Below are 26,107 nucleotides of genomic sequence, written 5' to 3'. Positions count from 1 at the left end.
GAACTTAAGAACATTGACAACGTTTTTTCCGAATTAAGGCATTCTCTTAGACTACTAGGTAAGTTGAAGGTTGATCGATGTGTTTGAAAGGTTGAATAATAGAACATTGCAAGATTCACAAGCTGTTGGAGGTTCTTTTAAAATTTTATAAACGTGTGTAAGATTCCCACATACTTGTTAATGGTTTAACCAGTGGCCTATCTTTTCCCTCGTTGTCTATGCTCCTCATCGAGGCATCTGAACGAATTGTGGGTGGAATGTTCTACGAGATACAGTCAGTCACGACAATCAGTCATGACAAATGTCTGCTGAATATACAGTCGAAATTTCAAGTCGATAGAACTGAGACGTTCGATATGACAGCTTCGTGCGACATTGACACGTTACGGTGTACATGTATTACAGTAGTATTGATGTAAACTACAGTGGATGATCGAATTGTTAAAACCATTTACAACAACGATTTTTCATTGAAATGCTCAATTGTGAAATGGAAACCTTGCTACACTGAATTCTTATTATTTATAATACGAGCGAACAATATTTGCATTTCGATTAGAGTTTCCGATACGAAACCAACCGTTCGATGAACTGTCAATCGAATAATTTTGTCATTCATCGGGTATAGGTAATATACTTTGCGAATATTATCGTGCTCACACTGTAATAAACAATATTGAACGATATCCAATGTAAACGAATAAAATATAGAATTATGATACAACCAGAGGAGAAACGAGATTAATATTTGTCACCCACAATTTGTTCGATATTGAACGTTTCAAACATTTATTACTTCGGAACGTAATCGATAGACTGCGGATTTTGTGCTGTTTCAGTGAAAAGAGGATGAAGACATTAGAAGAATTCACGAATATTTTCGCATTATTCTCCATCTATTAAAACTATTAAGCAAAGAAATACAGTGTTGCTTATTTTCTACAAAAATGCAGAAGATTTTTATTTTGCAATCTAATAATCATCGCCAATAGAAAATATTGTGCTTATTTAAAGTAATCGCAAGTTAAAGAGTATGAAAAGAGTGATGAAAAGATTGTAGTCAGACGACATACATGTACGTAGAACAAAGTTTGCTCTAAATATGCATTGGCGTGTCCTAAGAATACGGGCTAAGAATACTTATGGACTGACCTGACACATCAACAGAGTGAAAATCCAACGGAATCAGAGCACGGTAATTACCAGGTTATTAATCGAATTACCATTTTACGATCGCCGGCAGTCCGACCAAAACGAAGACTTCCTTAAGCCCCGGCGAAGCTCCACCCCTGCTGCTATTAATCCTTCCGCAGACGCCATTAAATCCGTCCAAACATCTTGCTCATAGCCGAACGATTTCTAGGGGCAAGATACTCACCGAACAATTTCCATATTCTGCCGAAGACAAACGCAACTTCCATTTGGTCGTTCTCTTTCCACCGGTTTCTTGGCAAGTTCGTTTAACACCGCCACTAAAACTACCTCAATTCTCCAGGGGATCATCCCTGGCTAACAATCTGAAAAGAACGTGGTCTTCAGAAATTATCCCTGGAAAAATTAATAGACTTCGTTGTGAGACGAGTACGTACTTTAAAAGTACATAATATGTTCTACGAGTTCTAGAAATTTATTACCTGCAGATTCTTAAAGAATGCCCAACAAATTTCTCGGGGGATGTCGAATTAACAATCTGGATAGAACGTGATCTTCAGGAATTGTTTTTTATTTAAATGAGTAGACTCTGTATTATTAAACGAGTATATTGTTCGAAAGTACTCTCTTACATATATTGGGTCACTTGTAGCAAGTTTTCTGCAACGATATCTCAAGTAACAGCATCTTTAAAGTTAACGAAGATACTCGTTTAAAAAGAGAAGAAAATCCTAAAAATCGCACTTTTTTCAGACAGTTAACTGCAAATACGACCCCTCGAAACTATGGCAATTTCTTAACCCCCTATCGATAAGAGGAGTGCTTTCTTCCCTATAATGAGGGTTCCTCACTAAAGATTCGCCACCCAGGGCGACATCTTGGGACCTCCATAGACCGTGGCTGTATTCAAGCCAAGAAAATATCCTCGAATCTTGTCCCTGGATCGCGTGGATGTGCACGTGTATGTGTGTATGCGCGTTTTGCCCCGCGGGTGGCTCCGGTTTCCGCTTCGGGGATGAACACGACGCGTTAATGTAAATCGCGTCGACAGAGAGGGAAAAGAGATTGGGTGTCTAGACACCCCCACCATCCTCAGGCGGGATTTCTAGACTGTGCTTTGCTCGTTAACGATGAAAACGGCGATGGAAGATCAGGATTAGGCGTCCCGTCGTAAATGTTTACGCGGGATGACGCGCACGTGTGTCAGTCGCAGGCGGAACGAGACCATGTGCTTCTGATAGACACTGCAGAGGACGAATTTGCACTCCATCCTCTTCCCTTTGTCGGATTTAGCTCGCAACACTCTAAAGACAGAGGAAAATTTCATGCTTGACGTTTTGTGAAAATAGTGGTGATTTAACACTAACTCAATCTACCGGGCCTTAAAAGTACAAACTGGTACATGTTCTCTTATAAAACTGACAAGATTGATTTTATTTAGACTTTGTGCGGCTCCTATTATAATATGTGCTCCACTAAAGATATCTATACAATCATTTCTTATGGCGGTAGACTCGTTTCCAGCAGAGTTGGGCACACGCTAGTCACAATTATGATTATTGACTAATAACTTCATAAACACTACGAAAGTGACTAATAATTAATGACTAAGTAAATACTTGAGCGTGACTAACGAATAATGACTAAATTTTAATTAAGGATGAATATTGAATACTGTCTATAATGGTGTAACTAATGACAAAATACGCAATCAGAATTTCACTATGACTAATGACTAAAAATGGTTATAAGGTAAAATAAGACATAATAATAACAAAAAATATCCTATTAGTTTATAAACATATAAAATACAGATTATGACGCGTTTGGTCACTGCAAATTCCGATATTGTTTAAGTATACATATTAATGTATGTTAATCGCACAATAGTGTCTGATGACTGATCGTTTAAACTAACTAATGATTAATCATAACTAATAAGCAATAACTAACGATTACTTATTGTTAGAGCTGTGACTAATTAGTGCCATGTAGTCATGACTAACTAATCAAAAAGTTTTAACTAACTTTTTTTGAGTTTTGGCTAACGATCACAATCAGACTATTAGTCATTTTTAATTATTAGGCGTTTTTTGCCCAACTCTGGTTTCCAGGATTGCAAGGGTGCGGGATTCGCTTTCTCATTTCTCGATAATACAAACACGGGGTTCGTCAGTAATCAAAAACGCTAGATAAAAGATCGATCTAGAGCGCTATCTCCCTCAAAATTCCTATCTTTTCGGTTACAAGGCGTAATTTGCATTATTCGGAAGCACGTAGCTATGAAAATAGCTGCATGCGCAGTTGTATGCTTGCGAATAATGCAAATTACGCCTCGTTAACGAAAAAATAGAACTTTCGAGGGAGATAATGCCCTCGATCGATCTTTTACCTGGCGTTTTTGACTACGGAGAAAACCCCGTGTTTGTATTATCGAGAAATGAGAAGGCGAATCCCGCACCCTTGCAATCCTGGAAAAAGGAGTCTACCTCTTATGAAATTATTTTTGCTATATCAATAATCGTAAAATAAAAAATCTGGAACCGGTCATTTTGACCGTTTAGTGTTAACGCTCGCGGATCTTTGCCGTAACTATATAATTTACGGTGGTTGGGATTATTCGCAGAGCTTCGATTATTAATTTTTTTAAATACATCTTTAATGATACTTCTCGCGGACATATTAGTCTTCATTTGCAATGCAGCAGTTATTCGTGTCGTTTAATTGCCATAGATCACTGTTGTTTGTCAAAAGAATTCTGTGTCAATAGTTAGCGGCAATAACGGGAAACGCGATAGCCTGTTTAGATAGCCGATTTCGCAACCAATTAAAGCTGTAAGGTGTAACTGACGGAACATTCTTAGGCGCGGAGCGAACAGCTTCGGGGCCAGGAACTGACTGCGCATTTTCGCGAAAGACCCCCCGGTTCCTGACATTCCATCAACACGCACGATTCTAGTTAATGGCGTGGCACTTCGCGGTAACGTTCGTTACAACCGGCAGTCGCGGATTCTTGATGACGTTTCGCATGCAAACGGGCCACCTGCGATCGATACCTGTCCCGCGCGCAACTGTCACGGCCAACACAAAGGGACACGGTAATCGCGATTATCTAATCTGCGACTCGCGCGCCTCACCGCGCCGGCTCGATGCTTGTTAATTATGCACACGTTATACTATATATATATATATATATGTATGTATACCGATGACCGATTTTCTTCTGTTTGTCTCGGACCGATGGCGATCTACCACTCCTGACAAAAAATGGTCGATCGAAATCGCGAATATGATTGTCGAGCAAATTTCTTGAGAAATTTCTGAAAACAATTCTGTTGTTATTATAAAGGAACATAAATTAGTCTTCTAGTTATCTTCTCAAATATCTTTGTTATTTCTAAAGATACATTAAATGTCTTCAGAACAAAGTTGAATGGTAAAATGGGGCTCATACGATACCAACAAAATTTTCGTTTTTATGTGATCCTTTTTAGAGATATCACCTTCATTTTTTAAATGGAACCACCCTATACAATTCACAGTTCAACAAAATAAAAATTGTCTATTAAGTGTTAGTTCTTCCCTTAATGAATTTAATAGAGATGAAATTATATATTGACATCTGCAATGTTTAAAATTCTTCAACAATTTTCAATTTCATCTTCTCAATTTTCCTATAAATGCATAAAGATCCGCAGTCTAGTTGTCGTTGACTGAAACTACCACGGATTTAGATATTGAAGCTCCTGCTTTTGAAGAATGCTTAAAACTTGATCAACGATTTTTTCTAGTCGCTTTAATGAGCTTTGAATGACAGTTGTATTACACCGTGATAGTCTTGCAGGACGAAACTTGTTTCTCGCGTTTGCTCTATAAAACAGCAAAAAAAAAAAGAATCGTAAATGAAGTTTTAAACAGTCACTATAAAGGGGAAGATTCAATCTTCAAATCTAGAATGAAATTACTAATAGCCTGCGAAAGTAGATGCTTAGAAAACTTTAAAATTATTTTAAATTGATTACAGCGCTATTGTCTACCTTTTTCTTAAGCAAAATTATGACAGTTTAAAAATTGTCGATTTCTCGAGAGTCTGCTGTACGTATTTCAGACAAATAGGTAATTACGGCTGGCGATGGGGAAACTCGGCGCACGAGACGCCTAACCGCAGAATTACGTAAGCGTGCGATAGTGTTTCGTTTCGCCGCGCCGCGCGCCGTTCGGTCGAAAATAGATTTTCCCGTGGAAACCGTGCGGAGATGGCACGATTCGATACGGAATTGAAGGAATTCCCGAGTTTCCAGCGTGTCGCCGGCGTGTGACGAGGAGGCCGGCTGGTAGGAAAGGGGCTGCTATCGATGCATAAGTTCAAGCTGCCTCGTGCTCGCTGATTTATAGTTGGCCGAGCTTGCCCGACGGATATGTACGTTCCCGAAATATCTTTCTCCGGTCTATGTGTTCCGGCGTGTGGCTCTAAGCGGCTGCTTCCGGTCGTCGCGCTTTCCCGTCGCGATCGTAAAGAAGGCGAAAGCGGCCAAAGAACGTGCACAAAGTAAAAAACAGAGGGCAGACGAGGACAAAGCTTGGTTGATGCTAATCGAACTGAATAAACCACTCGAAACATCCTCCGTTGATCCGACTCCTTGACTTTTATGGGAACGAGTCGCTCGTTCCACAATTTTGTCGAATTTTTTGCGATTATTGTAGGTTGAAAATTCGCGACAGAAATTTGGAGCGGATACACAGCTGCTGAGTATAATGTAACTCGTTCGCATTTAGTTGCTTCACTTTGTTCTAAGCGCTCCCATTTACGCTTCTTTCTTACGAGACATTTTATTTTCTACCCTATTATTCTCAGGATGAGTTTAACGTCAACATTTCCCCGAATTTGCAATTCAAAGCAACGGGGGGAACAATTTAGCGAGACTGATAGTAATTGTGATGGAGGACGAACGGTACTATGAATATGTACCCTTAGTTAAAGGGTTAAACCTACGGGAGGATGAAAGAAACGTTCGTTAATCCGGTCTCTTCCATAGGTTTAACCATCGTGTGTCCCATATGCATTTTTTAAGAAGCTACTCTTTAAAAATTGCAAGAGCGGTGGTAATCGTCTTCATCACACATTTAAAATGAAGACATAAAATTGCTTTTATAGGAGTTGTATGTGTTCTGGAGAATATACCAAAAAATTCCAACACACAATTTTTGATGCTACATATTTATACATCTCAGGAATTTAATTTCGCAAGCGTCTCGTATCAACGTCAGACCGACCGGCCATTTTTTATTGCGAGCCGGTGCCGTGATATTATTTGGACTATAAAATGTTGTTTAAACCGAATTAATTTGATATTGTCTTGATCCCTCTAACGAAGGTATTTAATATCAAACTACCTTGGTATATTACCTCGGCCCTTCTATTCTCTCCAGTTGTAATTAGCGTGCGTTCATTAAAAAAAATTCCTGCTCGCTAATCCCAAGATACAAGTTCGTAACGGAGCCCACATTCTCTGTGTTTATTTTTCAAGAGTCTTTTGAAGACGACATGAAAGAAACGGATGAGTTTGAAAAATTTGGAATTGCCTTTCACATCTTATCCTTAAAAGTATTTATTAGCATCCACAGGCGGTTATGTAAATTCCGGCTGCGATGATGATACCATGCTTTGTTAAAAATATTAAATTACCGCTCGTAATGATGCTGCGCTTAATTCCTGTTGATATCATCTTTCGTACAAATTTGTAGCCGTCGAGCTGCAATTTACTAACCAGGATTAACACTAATAAACCGCCGAAAATGATAATCGCGCGTTCATTGCGTTATAGTTTAATGCAATTATAATCTCACAATTAGTGCGGTGAGGTAATGCACGGCTGTTTTCGATTTCACGTTAAAACCATTTTAATTTCGACATTTTGTTTCTACATTAAGAATTGTAGCACATTGGGCTAACAAATGCCAGCTTTACAACTATTCTAATCTCATTATTTACGCTCGGAAAAATGACGATCGCATCTGTTTATTGCATTACAATTTCTACAATAATAATCTTAGTGCAACGACCGAATAAATACCTGCTTTAAATTTCGACTAACCCTGCTTTCATATTATAGTCATCCTAATATCGTTGCTTACGCTCAGGGAACTCGGTAAATTGCCAAAACTTGCGAGGTTGGAAGGAAGTATACATACTTTGCAAATTTTCCAGGTCGTATACGCCTCGGAAAAAATTGCCAAATTTCGCCAACGCGACCCGTCTAATAAGAATGTATATTAGACGGAAGAATTCCTGAAATCCTGCCGGATTCCCAGATTCTAATGAAAATCCTCCCCGGGGCGTAATGAACTTGACCGAACTTTATCGTCACCAGTTCATCAGCGAATTTAATCGGTGGCTAGCGAAGCGGATAACCGATCAGACGTGAACAATGGGGTTGCCAAGTTACACCGTCGGGTATTAACGTCACGTTAGGATAAGTCAAGTTCCACTGGATGCGCTCCTGGAGATTGTTCGACGTTTGAATTTCCCGCCTCCGCCCGTTCCTTCTTCCCATCCTAGCCAATAGCGAATAAAGTTCCACACCGAATGTATATTCATTATGAAGCGACATTTTAAAAATTGAACTACGATTTTTTCTGGTCGATCCATTAATCGTTGAATGGAAGATATCCCGTGTATACGTCACACGGTCGTACTTAATCATCGTTTCTCTCCCGTAAAATAGCTTGGAAAAATGGTACATCAAGTTTTAAGGGTTCGTTGTAAAGAGAAAGCTTCAATCTTGACATCCGCTATGGTTTCATTCAGAAAACAAAATTTCTCAACTTTTTTACTGCAAGTAGGATTTTCGAGAGAAAAAACATGTGTTCAGTTTCCTCTCGGCCGTATCTTCCCGAGGAAAATGTAAAAATATTTTGGGAAGGCCATTGAGGGGACGAATAATTTATCGGGCGACCTGACGCGCTCGTTTTTGACAGGGCCGATAGAAAAGGACAGTATCAAATGTAAGGCGCGTATTGATCCTGAGAAATTGCTCTCGGACGACCTCAATTTCCAACGGCGACGGTCCTCGGCGAAATAAATTAGCCTCAGCAGAAAACCTACTCCGCCGATCGTGACAAATAAGACGGCATTAAGCCAGGGCGAAAGGCTTTCGCCCCCCGAGTCGAACTTTAATTTAACGAATGGAATCTGTCCGAGGTCAAGGTCCGGCCACTTCGTGATTCCGAATGAAAGTTCAATTATGCTTTGACAGTTTATATCTGTCACGCCCACGGCACCGCTGCCGGGCGAGTTATCGCCAGAAGAAGAATATTAGAATTGTCAGGGGATGGATGTCACTGGGTCAAGTGTACGATCATCGAATCGAGGGTCTTCATGCTTTTATAGCAAACGCAGATGTCTAGGGCGCAAATAAAATAAAAATTCCGGTCAAGTGTCTTCGACAGACTTCTGCGTTTTTTTTTTTGTTTTTTTTTATTCAAACCCGTTCTTCCCGGGACCATGTAGAAATTTTCCACTTTTGTCTTTCAGAACTCGTCAATCCACTCTGAGCGCGCAGAGAAATTTCATTTTCGACAAACTGTTTTTCAACGAAATATTCGAAGGTGAACCATAGGGAACTTTATTTTTCAACAAATTCGATTGCTGTTTCCTATCCCGCGAAATCAAATTCTGGCCACGCTTCGATTCCCATCATGGAATTAACGGAAATCGTGCGGTGACGTCAATTGTATAGAAAATATTCAACAGCTAAATTTCTAAATTTTTGAAGAATTCGGGATATTTACTAGAAATATATCGTGTAACGATGAATGTAACAATAAGCAGGATTTGAAGTTTGAAACCTCCACCGAACCTCCTTGTTGCTAGTTCAGAATTGAATAAAACATGATTTAATACAATTTAAATCTGATTCATATAAAAAAAAATATATATAAAAGAAAACTTTATAAAAACCACGCTTATATTGAAATGCACCAAAGAGGAGAAAATAATTTTTTTAGACATTAGTGACTATAAATAAAAGCGTGGAGCGCTGAACTATATTGACGTAATCTCCGTGGGCGCTCCACGCTTTTATTTATAGTCACTATTGCCTAAAAAAATGATTTTCTCCTTTTTAGTGCATTTCAATATACGCGTGGTTTTCAAAAAGTTTTTTTTATATATTTTTTTATTTTCTACCTTTTAGTCTTTTTTAAATGGAACGCAAGATATAGTAATACTGGTATGAAATAGTAAGATATATATAGAATCGCGAGATATGTGGAAATACGCGAGAAAGAATGAGGGGATGACTCCGAGAGACGACGTCTCTTGATGAAGTCCGAAATTGTTGGAAATGGAACTGAATAAAAGGAACACCACACTGAGCTCCTTCGGTGCGAAGTGGGTCAGTAGAGTAGGGATGAGTCGGAGTGGGAACACGTGGTGGAGTAGGGAGCGCTGGCGCGCGGAGTGGGGATCGCTGAACGTGTTGACGTACTACCGATCGTCGCGCGGCGAGGTGTGACGGTTAATATTAAAATTTTGTTTTCTCCTAGACGCACAGTTTTTAAAAAAAATTTTTTAATATTGCATTGTCATCCAGTTCTGAGCTATGTTTAAAGGTTCAAGTCTCTAGCTCATCGGGAAGTGATTTAAAATTCGATTAGAATATTTGACGCATACAACAACGACAACGACAACTCGACAAGCTAATATAAGCGTGGTAATAATAAAAATTGCTGTTAAATCACAAATGAAATTCTTTCTCGAAATCCGTTCCCAAGAATGGTGACTGCAGCATCGCGATCGTTTATCCCAAGCAACAGTAACCGGCGACGCTAAATAAAAATTGCAGAGTATTTAACGAAATCTGCCGTGCAGGATGTTAATGGCGAGCTGCCGGTGGCACGGTAGGGAATTTAAAAAAGTAAGGTCGTTAACGAGAAGAACGAGAGGCGAAATGTAAAAGCCGCGTCGGAAGACAGTGGCAAGAGTTGGGTTCTCGGGATATCTAATTCCGCCGCTGTACACAGAAGTTCGACCCTCGAAACGTCGCGTCGGGGAATACGTAAAATACTCGACGGTTTTACCGGGTTGGGTCGGGTCAGGTCGGGCCTGAGCCGAGAGGTAACCCGTTTTACTGTCGCGAAAGTTCTTATGATAATCGCGGTTGAAACTTTTTTGGAGTCGTACCGCTCGAGCTAGCCGCGCGCGCGAGAGATCTGCTTCGAATGCTTCTTCCGCGTCGACGTCGATGCTCCCGCGTGGAAACGGCTTTCGAATTTCAATTCGCTACCACCTCTTGTCTCGTATCAAACCAAACCACCGAGTTACCAGCTCGTTGCGTCGGTGAGACTGAATGTGTAGGCTGGGAATGTCGGTGTTCGAGTTAACCGGTCGAAAATTGAATGTGTTCCATCTGGAAATTAATCTGATCCCAAGATCTGTTTATTTATGACATTTCTAGGATGTAGACGCGCGAATGGATTAATTGTTAGTATAATAATACCGAAGTTGGAGTAGCGTGTGCAATAGATACGAAGACATGGAGAGTCAATTAAACATTGTAGGACTATCACGCCCATCACAAATTAAGTGCCTCCAACTGATATGTGATACCTCGCAAACAGGTTCGAACTTTGATTGATTGAATTCGAACTCTCTGTGTAAGTACTTCGAAAAACAGGAATAGTACTCCTAAGTATACTCGAACCTATGCCAGACAGTTTTCAACTTTTTACAAGCACTTTGGTAAACGGAAATAATACTTGCAAGTATGTTCGAATCTTGGTCGAACAGATTCGAAAATTTTATAAATATCCTACCGGAAATTCTCTGATTTTTCTAATCATTATTTCTTTTACCTTTATAATCAATTCTGTTGTCCTCTAATGCATAATTTAATTCAACATGTATAACTATAATTTCATAATCTATCGGAGATATTAAAACCTACTATGCAGTCCTGATTTCCAAGATTCGAGTGCTACTTGTGAAAAATTCGATTCCTTCCAACATCGAAGTACTTAGAAATATCTTTTCGAAACTTGTAAGTACTCATACCGAGGTTCGATATCAGTTTGTATAAAATGAATACTATTCAAATATAATCATTGAAACATTATTGCTTTTAAGTAGTAATCGAAACCCATGAAATGAAACTTGGATATTGAAATTGACTCGGATTCGTGAGTACATATTAAACTTGATCCCATCCCTACTTATTACATTAACTACACATGAGCATAAGGTTATCATTGTAATATTATGTTTGTAATACAGATTACAGAATAACCCCTTACTGGAATTTACAACTCTACAATAAAAAGAAAAGAACATCGTAGGAGATCATACACAGGAAAACCATGAAGACAACGATGAGTATCATGGTAAATAAATATAGAGAATTTTTAGAAGCACACACAAAGAGAGCAACGTCCTCGATTCTTTTAAACCAGAATCTCTTTCGAACAAATAAGAGTTAAAGCTTGAAATTATGATTCCTTCGCGTGCGCAAGGAAGCAATATTTCGTGGCAAGAGAGTATTTGTCCATGAACATTTCAGGATTCCACGTTCTATATTTGTAAGGTATTGAAAATGAAAAAGGCGGCCAGGTCGGACGTATCCTCTCGTTCGGGCGAGTAATCAATAAATCGTGAGTGTGTATACCTGACCTTTTGATCAGCAGTGTACATTCGATTCTTCCGAAGTTCCACATCAATTATTTATCCGTGTGCTCCCCCTCTAGCCGGATTCCAGCGACTGATCGGTACTTTCTGCTTTCTGTTCCAGCTCTCTCCCATCACCACCTTCTGCAAGGTGAGTAGCTACTTGTCTACAGATATATTGGATATCGAATCATCTACTTTCGAGCGGAGCAAACAATGCTTTCTCTCTCTCTCTCTCTCCGTTCGTTCTCTCCTCCTGTTCTTTTTGCGCGTCGCGTGCAGGATGTACGTTCCCGAACACACAATACAAATATTCAGTTAGATACGAGAAACATCCGTTTACAAAGAGACAACGATTGTGAACGTCGATCAAGGCACCGTTTTCCGATGTATTTATTTACGGACTAATAATTGGAGCTAATAATTGACTAGGGAACATCGGCGCAAACATTGTTCGTAGTTACGGAAATACGATTATTGACGATTGAAAACACGCCAATTACAATTTTCTTAGTTAAAACAGTTCGTCATTGCTATTTATATAACCCGTTGTCTCAACGATTTCCTGTTTTCAACGATTTCCTGTTTTCAACGATTTAACAAAAGAAAAAGAAAAGTTATATCTGTGTTATGCCTATATTTATCTTAATGCTCACGTAGTGGTTTAAGAAGGAATTCTATTTCGAAAATATAATTTCGAATCTCCTCGGATAGTTCCATTAAATTCATTAATTCTTTCTTAGCTCTGCTCCGATGCCATGAGGCGTTCCACAGTATTGTAGCTGCATAGTTATTTTTAATTCTCAAAAGAAGTCAGAGTTCGTTCAGTGAAGAGCGAGTAGGTAGGGTGAAAGAGAAATATTGAATGAACTTCTAGATGCAATCGTTGACAGGAAATCGATAAAGCCAAGGGTTAAGCGTTCTGGCGGTTCTTAAAGCAAACGCTTTCACATTTAAAATGCACTCAGACATTTCGTGAATGTTTGTTCGTTTGCTTTTTATTCGATTGCTGCACATTTTTACTGGAAACCGAATAACATTAATACCACACACATGAACACAGTCTAAGAATTTAATCAAGTAGGCTTTCATATAATCTGAATTTCAACAAACATTCGGTACACTTTAATTACCTATATATATATATATTGTTCAAAAAATCTAGAAGCACTCAAAATACTTCAGAATTTAAAACTATTAATTTGGACAGATTAAAAGAAGAAACACATGTTTAATTATGTTGTGTGTTTAGTAATTGGCATAGAAAATTTTTATTTTGCACAAATGTCCACAGTGTACCATCAAGATCGATGTAGCATTATATGTCAGTGGTACAGTATCATCGACGAGTAATATTTTCAAAGCAGCGTGTTTAAAAATCGAATGTCACCGTGTCTTACATAAACATTTTTAATTAACCTGATCGATGGGACCTCCCCAGTGTCTTGGCACAAATTTACGAATTAATCGCGTGTTAAAAGCATCGAGCCCGTGCAGTTTGGAATATCGGTTTGACATATTTTCCGGAAACGTCGATAGGAACGCTGTTTCGCGCAGCGTAGCGTCGCGCGGCGCGTCGAGGTGAAAATAGATTTAAAAAATTGCGCCATTTTTTTTCACGCGACAAATACAAGGTTTCCATTATTTCTGACGCACATAAAACAGATGCGAGTCCCACTCGTACCGTACTGTTAAATGCACGCTTAGAAATGGGACCTGTATCCCGAAATAAAAGTATCTTTTACGTCGCTGATATACTAAAATGTCTACTTTATCACATACACAACACTTCAATTTTTAATTTTTGTAATCGTGGCATTTCTAGGAACTGCTTTCATTTTTTTGGAAAATTATTTTCATCCGATTCCTGTGATTTGACAATTTTTAGAAATTTGTACGACATTCCATTTTATTTATTGAAATGATTGTTTCGATTTTTAATTTTTGTAAACGCGTACCATTTCTAGGAACTCCTTTCATTTTTTTAGAAAACAACTTTTATGCGATTCCTGCGATTTGACAATTTTTAGAAATTTGTACAACATCCAATTTCATTTATTGAAATGAATTGTTTCGATTTAAGGAGTTTGTTATTTTCGTTGGTATGTTGTACGAATTATTATATTTTTATTGAAATTACTCGAAATTAATATGTGATGAGTTATGGACAAATATGTATACGTCGGAATAATCAAATATTAATAGTAAACGCAATCGGAATTGTCAATACATTCAAAATTTTGATGGGTCACTGTAGTTTGCTTTATTACGTATGCAGCGATCGTTCAATTTTGGGTGACCGTGTGTCATATCTTCATTCAGAAAAGCATTAATAACATCATTTCAAAGCGTAATCGTCCCTAAATGGCTTCATATGAGCATCTCGATAAAGAATGAAGAGATTTAAAATTAAAAAAGGTTCTAATGTTCTTAATCAACGATTATTCTAAAGTTGCAGCCATGGTTTATTTTATTTCTAAATAGTCTTACCTCGATGTTCCACAAATTGAAAAGATTGAGATAAGAAAAATAACAAAGAGAAAAGATACCCCGAGAGATTTCGTCCTGCATAGGGCTTCTGCTATCAGATAAGAGACAAAGTTAACATTCACTCCCATGCACGCCACGGTATCAGATTTTCCACCTGTTCGCCTAGTTTTTTCGACAACGAGAACTATCTAACTGTGAACCTTATCGAACGCAGTTGACCCGGAAAAGACAGACTCGAGCGCGAAATAATCGTTATCAAAGGTGAGTTCAGCATCGGAAGCAATCGCGAGTTAACGAAGAAAAGGTAGTAGAACAGTCGGTGGAAGTGTCTCGAGTTTTCCTAACCGAGTGTCCCGAAGGCAGGGCAGTTGAAGGATAAGAGGTCGCAGCTCGCGGACATAAGGAGATGGACGAGGAGAATCCTGTTAAAAATGGCCGCCATTTCTTCGAGGCACGAAAAAGTTCGGTCTTCCTTCTTGTATTCCCGAGATCCTCTGAGCCACGGAATGACAAAAGCCCGATAGAAATCACGATCAGAGGAATACGTTCCGTAATATTCGGGAGATAGGCGACGGCGTCCTTGTTTCCGCAGTCTCATATTTTCCTGCAAATCGGTTTGAATACCGTTTCCGCGTTCCCTCGTCGATATTCGCCTCGATCGAGCCTCGAACTGCGAGGAAAATTCGGAAAATGGCCGAACAATATCTGCTGGCGATGCGATGCGATGCAATGCGATGGGTCGATACATTTTCGGGACGAAAGTCCCTCCACACGAACCTAAATAATGTTTTAATGACCTCCTTCCACGTTTAGATCCAAATACAACATTCTCGGTAAAATCTGAACTTGAATTTTTGTAACTTGGACAATCAGTCTAAAAAAGACAGCTTTTAAAATTGGACGTGAACATTAATACAGGAACGATAATATATCTGCACAACAGGGGTAAAATTCTTGTCTGAAATAGAATAGGAAAAGCACTGTGCGGATTGTTCGGAAACGATATTAGGAAACAAGCACACGGCAGAATTGCAGAATCCCACCAAAAACGGTCATCATTTATTAAACCAGTCGAGGAGTTGCCTCGGAACTCTCGACCCTGACCGTTCCTATAGTATTTCATTATTAATTTTTCGCCGGAGTTTGAACTGGCGCTCTCGTGGAATCCCGCGTTCTTCCGAAATACCGTTAAGATCCCCTTTGAAATTGGTTTTTCTTCATTGGGGAAGCCACAAGTGCTATTTCTTCCCTCCATTTCTCTTTCTCCCCGTTCGCGTTCTAAGAGAATCTCTTTGCGTCTTCGTGGCCCAGAATTTCGAAAGAAACCCTCGAATCCCGTGATTGGGACATTTCTCCACGAAATCGTCCGTCGAAACCTGAACTCCGTGTGACAATGATTGTTCGCTGAAGATTCATTTGTTGTAGCATTTCTTCGCAAATAAAACCTGATCGCCCTTATTGTATTCTAACTTGTTTCTGAAGCTCGTGTTTTTGCGAATTGTATGCATTTCTGTCGGAAATGAATAACAGTAAACTCAAAACAATAAAATCTGATTTAAAGAATATAAAAATAGCTCATTAAAATTGATAAGAAACGAAATCAATGTCTATGTAGCTCCTGTATGTGGAAAATCCACAGGCTACTAATTGTAGTCGATGATTTGATGTGATCGATTGATCCTAAAAAAGATACTGAAAATAGCCGAACGAATTTATGCCACGACACAATAATTGATCGCTACCATTTGTAACTTAAATGAATTAAACACTACATGACTGAAAACACTAGATTCAAAGCATTAATAACAAAGCCACAGTGATAACGTTCATTTTAGCTTGAAAATACGGACCAGAGAACAGCGAAATGATCGAAATAAGTGCGAATTAGCTTCAACTCGTCGTTCATGCCCGTATCCCGGTGTTTAACGACGCGATCGGCGAATCCGATCGAAATGGCCGTCGTATTCGGACAAATTAGAATACAGTCGTTACAAATTTAATCACGTTCGATCAGCAAAGTTCGCGACACCATTGAAAATCTCGGGTCCGTAAATATCCGGGTCCGATCGGGACGATTCGCGCTCGCAGTTTGTACGCCGACTACTGCATATGTATTTTCATCTCGTTTAATTCTTCCGATTCATTAATACGCCGCGGGAACGGTGCGCCGCGCGGAGAATTAATGGCGTAACCGGATTTCACGGTTTTAACGATCTAGCCATCGCGTCCACGTCGCGTCGCGTCCGTTAGTTTATTCGGGGAGAACGGTCATTCGGCACTCATTATACGCAATAACAACACTCGCCTGACGAAAATGATCTACTCGCGCGACTCGTCTTTCTACGGGCTGGATGATCCGAGATCCCTCTTTCCCGACGGCTCTTCGTCGCTAGCGCAGCTCCGTGAAAACCTTCGTAGATCATGTCGCGAGAAAAATAAATGATTTCCTCCGGTTTTAACGAGATCGTAAATTACCGGCCGTCTGGAAACCGGCGAAATCACGGGGAAAAAAAGGGGAAACATCTCTCGGCCCACGGGAAAAGGAAAAGCGTCGTCGAACCGCGTCGCGGAATTTATGCGAATTTTATCGGAGGAAACCCGTAAGCTCGTAATTGATCGAGGCGACGAGAAATTGTTGTTGAGAAATATTTTCCCACCGCGATATAAAGCGTGCTGTCAGGCAGGGAGAAGTATAAAAATGTTTTTTATGAACGTGAACGCGTCCCGGTTAAGTGCACGAAAATAATTATACCGCGGGTCTTGCGCATATTCTTGCATTCTGGATTTATTGAAATTTATCGCATATAACAATGACCATATCGAATCAATTACGTCTGCCAGATAGCAGCACCATTTTAGAGCATACCGTCGATAGAAGTAGAAATGCTTCGGCGATAGAGCTCGTCGCAAGAAAAGCACAGGTGGCAGGGCTATTAGACTCTAAACAGTAGAGGAGCTATTAAACATTTAGCCCGTTTGAGGCTACACAACAGCACTCAGGAACACCTCAGCATTCACGGCGTATCTCCATAGGAACCAAGTAGAGCGCAAACCATTATCAGGCTGGACGAGCCAGATTAATTGCACAGTCGCCTTTTAATGGGTTGCCTCGGTCAAGGTGATTATCGAAGACCTCATGGCTGACTCTTGTCATCGACGTTAAGGATGTTTGCTCTCGAGGCACACGGTCGAACCTGCATGTGGACACTGAGGAACACCTAAGCTCGATGGACTATTACGAACGCGCAATCTCTTGGCTATCCATCTTTGAACTGTAAACCCTAATCAGTGATATGGACGTCAATCACACTATCACGCATTTGCTGAATAGACTCTGAACCGTTCCGAGGATATTCGGTATCAATCGGATCCCCTTACTTTGTGCATCGTCTTTCAGGATTACATACTAAACAGTTAATTAGTATTTAACCAACGCCTTTGTTAATACAGTTGTATGTAGATGTACCGAACAATAATGTTGTCGTGCTGTAAAAGATAATCGACATAGAGCGGTAAAGATACAAAATCGTTTAAGTAGTAACGATTAAAGGATTTCATCGCGGTGTAGAGAAAAAATATTTCCTTGTGCCAGGAAGTTTCCATCGCGAACAAGCGGAGGGGTACGAGTTACGCAATTACGGACTGTCATCTTGTTCCGCGTTTCAGCGATTTTCTTTTTTACTGGCAAAGCAGAGATTCGGGAAGGCAGTCAAGCGCAGACGAGACGCGTCAGGCTTGACTTTCCACCATTTCCTTAAGAACGACCGCCGCGCTGCGCCGCGCCGCTTTGAGCGTCTGGTTTGCCCCGAAGCGTCGCGATGCGGATATCAAGAGTGGTAGCCGACGAAAAATTACTTCAAAGCCGCCTTCGCCCTCTGGGATCCTCCGGCTATTTTAAGGGAATTAAGATCCTGCGACGGAATTCGCATTATCCACCGAAAAGGGAGAAATTGTTCAAAGATTAATGTGTAGAATAATTCATACTTCATAAAATTGATATTTTAAGAGTAATTCAAAAGCAGTGTTGCATTATTTCCAGCTTATCACAATAATTGGGCGATGAAATGACTTCGACTATCTATCGACTCCCTGTGCCCCATAATAATAGTAGCAGTTGATGAATTTAATTTGTCCCATAATAATAATAGCAAAAGAAAATAAATGTAGAACGTAACATTTATTATCAGAAAACTATATTACATTAAACAATAAATTAAAAATATTACTCCTAATTTTTATATGTGTGTTCCTTTCCCATATGCGTGAGCTTAACATTATTCGAGCCATCGTTCTTCATTGCTTCCAGCATAACTTGTTCTTTTTAATCTTACTTTAACAATGGGTTGATATACAACTGAAATAAAACAATTGATTTCTTTTAAAAATTAAAAGATGTGTCAACATAAAACTTTGATTATGATCGAAGACTTCGCAATTTTCCGATACAAAATAACTTGCAGCTGCATTCGTCAATAATTCCCGTTTAAATATTCACTTGCTACTATTATTATGGGATGGAGGAAGTATTTATTTAGCAACTACGTCTAGATATAACGTCACCAAGGATCTCTGTAGTTGGTTCTGTGTATCCGAATCGAGTTCGAGCTGACGAAGAGACCTGAGATTTTAATTTGTATAGTGACAGCGAGCGTTTCCGGATTAATTTCGCCAATTTTATGGAAATGGCCGACTGCCATGCCGGTTGCACAATCGCTTGGCCGAGAATAGGAAAATAGAAGAGAGCCCGCGAGGCGAAAGATTTCCCCTGGATGCTCGCGGATTTCTGCTCTACTTACCTATCCCGTGGATGCGAGCGACGCGTTTTCGCCATGGTTTCTACGTGCAAAGGTGGTTCGCCATATTAACAGCGTAGGAGATGGCACACGGAAATTGGGAAGAGGGATCCGAACTGAAAGGGTTCGAGGGAAACGAGAAACGAGAAACGCGAACATCAAAGCGAAAGAGGAATGGGAACAGAGAGACGTGGTCGACGGTCCGCGAGGACCACCGAACAAAGTGGAAGATGAAGATAAATGCCACACAGAGATGGACCGGTGACGAGAAATAGAGCGCTCGTAAAAGTAACAAGAATCTGAAGCCCCGAAACGATGTATTCGATGGTGTCGAAATCACCAGACACGTTGCCAATCGCGTGGAATCGTTTGCGTCATATCCCCGGGATTTATTTGGTTTTCACTGGTTCGAATGCTGAATTTTTCGATCAATTTCTAAATAATTCAGTTTTCGAGTAATGCACCATTTGTTTGCGATTTTTGACGGTGGCGACTCTTTTATTGAGGGAATTGTAGCTTGGTAAAATGTTTCGGTTCACAAAGAATAATCAAAATTAGAAGGAAAAGGTGCGTTAATGCTGACCGAGAAAGTAACGCAGGTGGCAAGAGAAGCCTGAGAGCAGCACGACCATAAAAGAAACTGCTGGAATGGGTTGAATTTCCGAAGAAGTGGCTGGAGGTGGGGTGCGACATGGTAATAAGGGAAAATCGTATCCGATAAAGAAAGCAAGAAAATTGTGGACGGGAACACGGCGTAGAAAGAGAGAAAATTAATGAAACAAGTAAACTGCGCCAGGGTGCAAGCCCCGTCGCTGTAATTTACTTCGGCCGCAACCCATACGTTTCCACCCTCAACCTCTTCTGCCCGTTTTCCATCGGCGAGCATGGTTTCCAGCCGCTAATTCCTATTCAACGACAGAATCCATCCACGGATACTGCAACGATACCTCCCAAAAAAGGTGTTATCAATTTCCTTAATTGCTTTAGAACAGTTGGATTATTCAGTCTTAAATGATACACTTACAGGTATCTAGTTTATACAGAATTTTAGAAAGGTTCTGTACTTTGTAATTAGAGTAATCGCGGTACCGCTTAAGAATAATATTTTAACCGATATATCTCTTCTTACTTTCGGTGGTTGGTATTTCTGGAAAACTGATTTCGATCGGCAGTCGTGCTCGCCTGAATTATTTAGGACGCACTCCATTTTTCAGCAGCCGATCGATACTCTAAAATTGGGTTTGTCGCCGCTTTTTGCTGGTACGTATCGAAATTAAAGCCCATAAGACGTTCGAATGAGCCTTACGTCCGATGAGATTTGTGGGTCACACAAATGTGAAGCGTCGTGTTCTGGACAATTATTTTGTTTGTTAGCAAGTAGCATAAATATTTAAACGTATGAAAAACATTCTAGGTATTCCAATTTTCGGTAACATTTGTTTACTCATTTTTGGGGATTTTTTACACACATTAATGGACATTTCATCCGTTTACAATTTTCACATACTGCAAAATTATTGATTTCTTTCTGTCTGTAATGTGAGATGTATTTCTTTGACTGTTGCTCGATGATATCATCAAGAATTTTATGGTGCAAAAGGGAAGATTTCATTAATTAAAGTATTTTGATATTGTAGGAATTTCAGGGGACGATATCCAGTACTCAAAGTGTTAAATAAAATGGTAGGAAAAAGTGAAAGAAATTGGTTGGTATTTGATTTTGATACGAATGATCTAGACTGGTTGCCCCGGGTTCCTAAAATCTGTACGTGGGGCTGACACATCGTTCGATTTAAATTTCACTCAGCGGCCAACGCATAAGTATTCTCCGTAAAGTTCGATTACTTTTTCGGTCGATGTCGAACGACGCGATAGGGGCCGACTGCTAGCTGTTATTGCGTATACGTTTCAAGCGGACGTCGGCTTTCACGGGTCGCATTAACTTTTCGGGGAAATCTTACTCGACGAGTAAATCATGTTAAGCAATTTCCCGTGGACCACGCCGAACGACCTTTCAACCGATAACTTTTTACTCTAGTCGTAACACGAAAGTTAACCCGCCAGCTCGGTAATTGTATTTCCAAGTTCTGATACACGGGCCTCGCCATTTGCATCTCAGATTGTATTAATTTTTCGAGTTTTCCACGTGCAGCAATATTTTCGACGGAATCAATTTTATTTACACTCGAACGCATCTAAATTGAAAAAATTCGATTTCAGTTTCAGGTTTATATACCAATGAATTTTAAAACATTGAAGCTTTAAAATAAAATCCAACGAAAACCTTAAATCAACTTGGCAGATTTTCATTGTTCCGCGTACATGCACTGGACAGAGCTATTTCTGTAACAGCGAATTGCAACAAACTAATCGCGAAAAAACAGCGCGAATAAGGATTAAACAGGTGCGCGTACAAAAGCTCGACCAACTGATCAAGTGTAGAATCCGGATTGTGGAAAGCTCATCGAAAAGCCGAAATGAAATCGTGTATCAAAACGATTTCGGCTTTTCGCAATTCGAGGATGACTGCGGCCACGAGAACGGTTTTTCTAAATGAACGTAACAATCCTAGGTTAATACCTTCAATCTAATCCACAACACATTACACTTCATTTATAATACTGGATATTAAAGAAATTCATCTTACGTCAAGAAAAATAAATCAAACAATTGACAGCATCTGAAAAAGAATGCTTTAAATCCTTTAAATTAGAATAACTTTTTTATAATTGTACCAAATGACCTGATTTTTTAATAATCAATTAGAAGCATTGGTTTACGAAATGATATGCAAGAAAGATTTTCCAAATAATTATAATTAACAAGGTTACATGCAAAAATATAAAAGGCATTTTTTAAAACTTTTTTTATTTGGGCCCTTAAAGAAAATTTAAAATATATGTTTTGTAGATCTATAGTAATTAAAAATGGTGAAAATCGTAGTTTTATTAAATACACAGAATCTTGCATCTTTCGATGCGTGTCGTTTTCTCCTGCGTCAACCGATTTCGATGAAATTATTCAGTATATGTATAACTTACATAGATCTACAAAACATACATTTTAAATTTTCATGAAAGGCCCAATTAAAAAAGTTTCAAAAAATGCCTTTTTTATTTTTGCATGTAATTTTGTAAATTATCATTTTTTGGTATTTCGTAAACCAATGCTTCTACTTGTTTATAAAAAATCAGGTTGTTTGGTACACTTATTACACTCACGGTATATGACCACTGAATACGCGTTCAGAGCATTCAATTAAAAATATAATTAGCGTGGATTATTCGCCAATAAAAATAGATGAATATCAAGTTATTCATTTGATTTTAACAGAATGTTTTTAGACACTTCGGTGTCGTCTATTGGATTTTACCGGTCGCTTACGACGAAGTCATGACAGTTGAGGTCTAATGCGAGCAAAGTCGGAGAAAAATGTTCTCGAGCCAGTTTTCCACGTCGAGACAACGGTTGGAAAAAATGCCGGGAAAAATACGAACCTCGAGGATCCCTCCTTCCACGCGCCGATGGAGTCGTAAAGTGTGTGTCGCGAAAAGACTCGAGGACTTCCGGTGCGGTTTCGGGTTCGTTGACCCTGCTCTGCGATTCCCATTGGTTCGTGGAACTTCATAAAATTATTCGAACGTAAACATGTCCCGGAAGAGCGGCGTTTAACGATACTCTCTATACGCCTCGTGTCCTTCAGTGAGCTTTTTTGCGCCGACAGCGAGGCCGATCGAACTTATCGATAACTTTTTATGCGGAGCTAAAGTATAAATATGCTGCTTTACGCCGTGCGAGATTATCTACCTCTAAGTCACCTGCCAAGAATTTTTTCTTAGAACTGAGCTGAATAGGTTCCAGGAGAAATCGATCGGAAAATCGGAAATCATTCTGTGGAAAGAAACAGCTAATAAGATTGTCTTTGCGAATTTATTGTGGGAGAACTAGGTAACTTAGAGCTGGGAATTTTTTGCAATTGACTGAGGCTGAATGATGCATTATAAATAAATTTTTGTTTTGGTCCCACAATTTTGAAGGAACTTCCTATTAAGTCTCAAAGATGACCCAATTCGCCAGAGACTCAACGCTTGGGTAGCGGGGCCTTCGATTGTTTATCATTTATTGTTGAAGCTTGTGTAATTAAGTACAATATGAAAAGATCAATGAATTTAGATGAAGTACCGTTTATAAATGGAATCAAAATATTCCAAGTTGTGCATTTTCCTCTATACAAATCGTCCATCAACGAAAATCTCTAGATAAAAATTAATTAAAAACTGCCTTTGCAGAGGTAGTAGCTATTTCATAAATAATGCAAATTTGTCATAAACTTACCAAAACATGAAATAAAAATGGCCAACCCCAAACTCCGATTAAACTGTAAATTCGTTCCGCTGCACTCGGAAAACGAAACTTTCGGCAAACAACGTCTTCTTTCGCTACGGTCCACACGACTGTATCGCTTTTCGCGAAACAGTGGTTCTGTCTTCTCTGCGAGGGAGGGACGGGAATAATTCGTCAGAAGTTCAACAATATTTTAAAGCCGCGTGGAAGTTGGATTTACGGGAGCAGCCTGTAATTACGAAACGAATAGACGCGCTGATTGCGCTTATCCCGCTCGAAACTCCGTCTGCGAAGATCCCTCCTCTGTACACGATATACATATACACAATATCATATATATGTATACATATACATACATATATACGGTGTGTTCCATGAATTCTGTCCACCAAAAGTATGCAGCAACTCGTGCAACAATTCGACATCTCTTATTAAAACAGCAAAATTTACAACTTGATTTTCTAGTGTTTAGTCTTTCCATTGATGAGCTTCTCTATACAAATTTTTTATAAATATTCGGTAGAAGTTTTAACATAAACAGGATCCTTGTATATTTATCTTGGACGAAGATCACAAATTTTTTTATGGGCAAATAATTGACTGTTGGTAAAATACAGTTGTACGTGGATATTTGCATGCAGCAAAAGTAAAATCGATCTTTTTGATCTGTCACACCGAAATACCTGCAGTGAGAGTAAAAAGTATTCGTACACCCTTTAAAATAGAATAACCTTTCTATAATTGTACCAATCCACCTGATATTTTTATAATCCATTAGAAGCATTGGTTTACGAGATGATATGCAAAAAAGATTTTCCAAATAATTATAATTTACAAGGTTACATGCAAAAATAAAAAAGTCAATTTTTAAAACTTTTTTATTTGGGCCCATAAAGAAAGTTTAAAATATACGTTTTGTAGATATATGTTAGTTATACATATACTGAAAATTTCATCGAAATCGGTTGACGCGGGAGAAAACGACACGCATCGAAAGATGTACGATTCTATGGATTTAATAAAACTACGATTTTCACCATTTCTAACCGCTTGTAGCTCGTATGTATGTTAATCAATTTCGATGAAATTTTCCGCATGTGTGTAACTACTATAGATCTACAAAACATATATTTTAAATTTTCATTAAGAGCCGAAATAAAAAAGTTTTAAAAGTGCCATTTTTATTTTACATATTTTGCAACCGTGTAAATTATAATTTTTGAAAAATCTTCTTTGCATATCGTTTCATAAACCAATACTTCTAATTTTTTATACAAAATCAGGTCGTTTGGTACAACTATAAAAATGTTATTCTGTTTTAAATAGCGTACGAATACTTTGTACCACTGTAATTAAATTCGACGATTGTCATTGGTAAGATTTCGCGAATGATTATTGCGAAATAACGAAGATATATTCGAAGGACAGGATTCGCGAGACACACAGTATGCATTGCGAAGTTTCGCCTGACGGGGGTGCAGGGTTTGCAACACGCCCGGCGCTGATTGTGGCATGTGTAAGTTTTAATTGTGCGCAAGTTTGAATACTGCGACCCTGAAGCCTCTCGCGCGCGCTGTTTCGCCGAAGAACAACGGATTCCGATTCGGCTGCTGAATAAACTTGATCGTGCCCGCTTTAATGTCCGAGCCACGGTCGAGACTCGTATCCGTTTCCCCTGGTGAAACAGCGCGCAAGAAATTCGGCGACGAGGGAAGCCTCGGAGATCATGCCGGTTCGTCGAAACCGCCGCGCTGCGCCGCGCCGGAATGAGTGAATGTTATCGCGACACATTATCTAATAAGAACCCGTTACGCGGAACAGGCCAAGTTCCACCGGTAATGTTTAATGAACACAAGCCGAAGAGGAATGAAACGTTCCAGTGTGTCCCGGTCTCGGCGACTTTAACGAGCGTCCTGCGTTGCCCCAATTCCTCCGTATCAACACTTCTCCTACATCCTATTTTACGTCGGTTTTTGAGCCGTTTAGCACGGAATGTTGTACGTCGCGCCGCGCCGTGAAGTACTTCCCTTGGAAATTTGCAATCGTGCGAATATTACTAGTCTTGTGAAAGTGTTTTTATCACAGGAAGCTATTTCTCTGAGGTATTTCTATCGAATTTTTATCTCGGTCGCGCCTTTTGAATCTTTAAGAAGCGTCTCTCGTAAACGTAAAGCGAAACTTCGGCAATTTATTTCTGTAGGTTGCAGAATGATCCACCGGCTACCAATAAAACACAAGATATACAATGAATTGTTAAGTAGAAGGTGTCGAGATGAATGGAAAACAGATAATACCGCGAGCCACTGTCTCTACAAACTCCTAGTAGAAACAGTGATTAATGGTCAGACACATTAGTCGACCAGAAGTCCTGCACTCCACAAATTCTTTAAACTTCTCTTAGAACTTTCTTCCCATATAAAATGTTCGCTTGGCATTTTTTACAGGGCGGTCAGTACAATCCTCAACAAAAGTTCAAAATAACAAAATTACCATTTACAATAACTACTCAAAATATCATATACATATAATTTTTACCATGTCTATCGTCGGAAGAAGATTCACCCGAAGTCCAAGAACGTTCAATCTCCATTCCTACCACTTGATATCCAATTCCATGAGAATCTTTAACGTCTTGCTGCCGGAAGTGGTGGAAGGTGAGCACGATTGG

General features: G+C 39.4%; 1 protein-coding gene across 4 annotated transcripts in view; it reads left to right on the top strand.

Moving 5' to 3' along the window:
- The window catches only part of Nrx-1 (neurexin 1), a 381,802-nt gene that overhangs the window by 186,454 nt on the left and 169,241 nt on the right, over positions 1-26,107 (top strand). For all 4 annotated transcript variants that reach the window (XM_076433098.1, XM_076433096.1, XM_076433095.1 and 1 more), the window contains one exon: positions 11,937-11,963. In XM_076433098.1, the coding sequence (XP_076289213.1) occupies positions 11,937-11,963 (27 nt within the window). The remainder of the gene's footprint in view (positions 1-11,936; positions 11,964-26,107) is intronic.

The sequence above is a fragment of the Lasioglossum baleicum genome, chromosome 11 (genome assembly GCF_051020765.1).
Source record: "Lasioglossum baleicum chromosome 11, iyLasBale1, whole genome shotgun sequence".
Classification (NCBI taxonomy): Eukaryota; Metazoa; Arthropoda; class Insecta; order Hymenoptera; family Halictidae; genus Lasioglossum; species Lasioglossum baleicum.
This window is presented reverse-complemented; position numbering and strand designations above follow the sequence as displayed.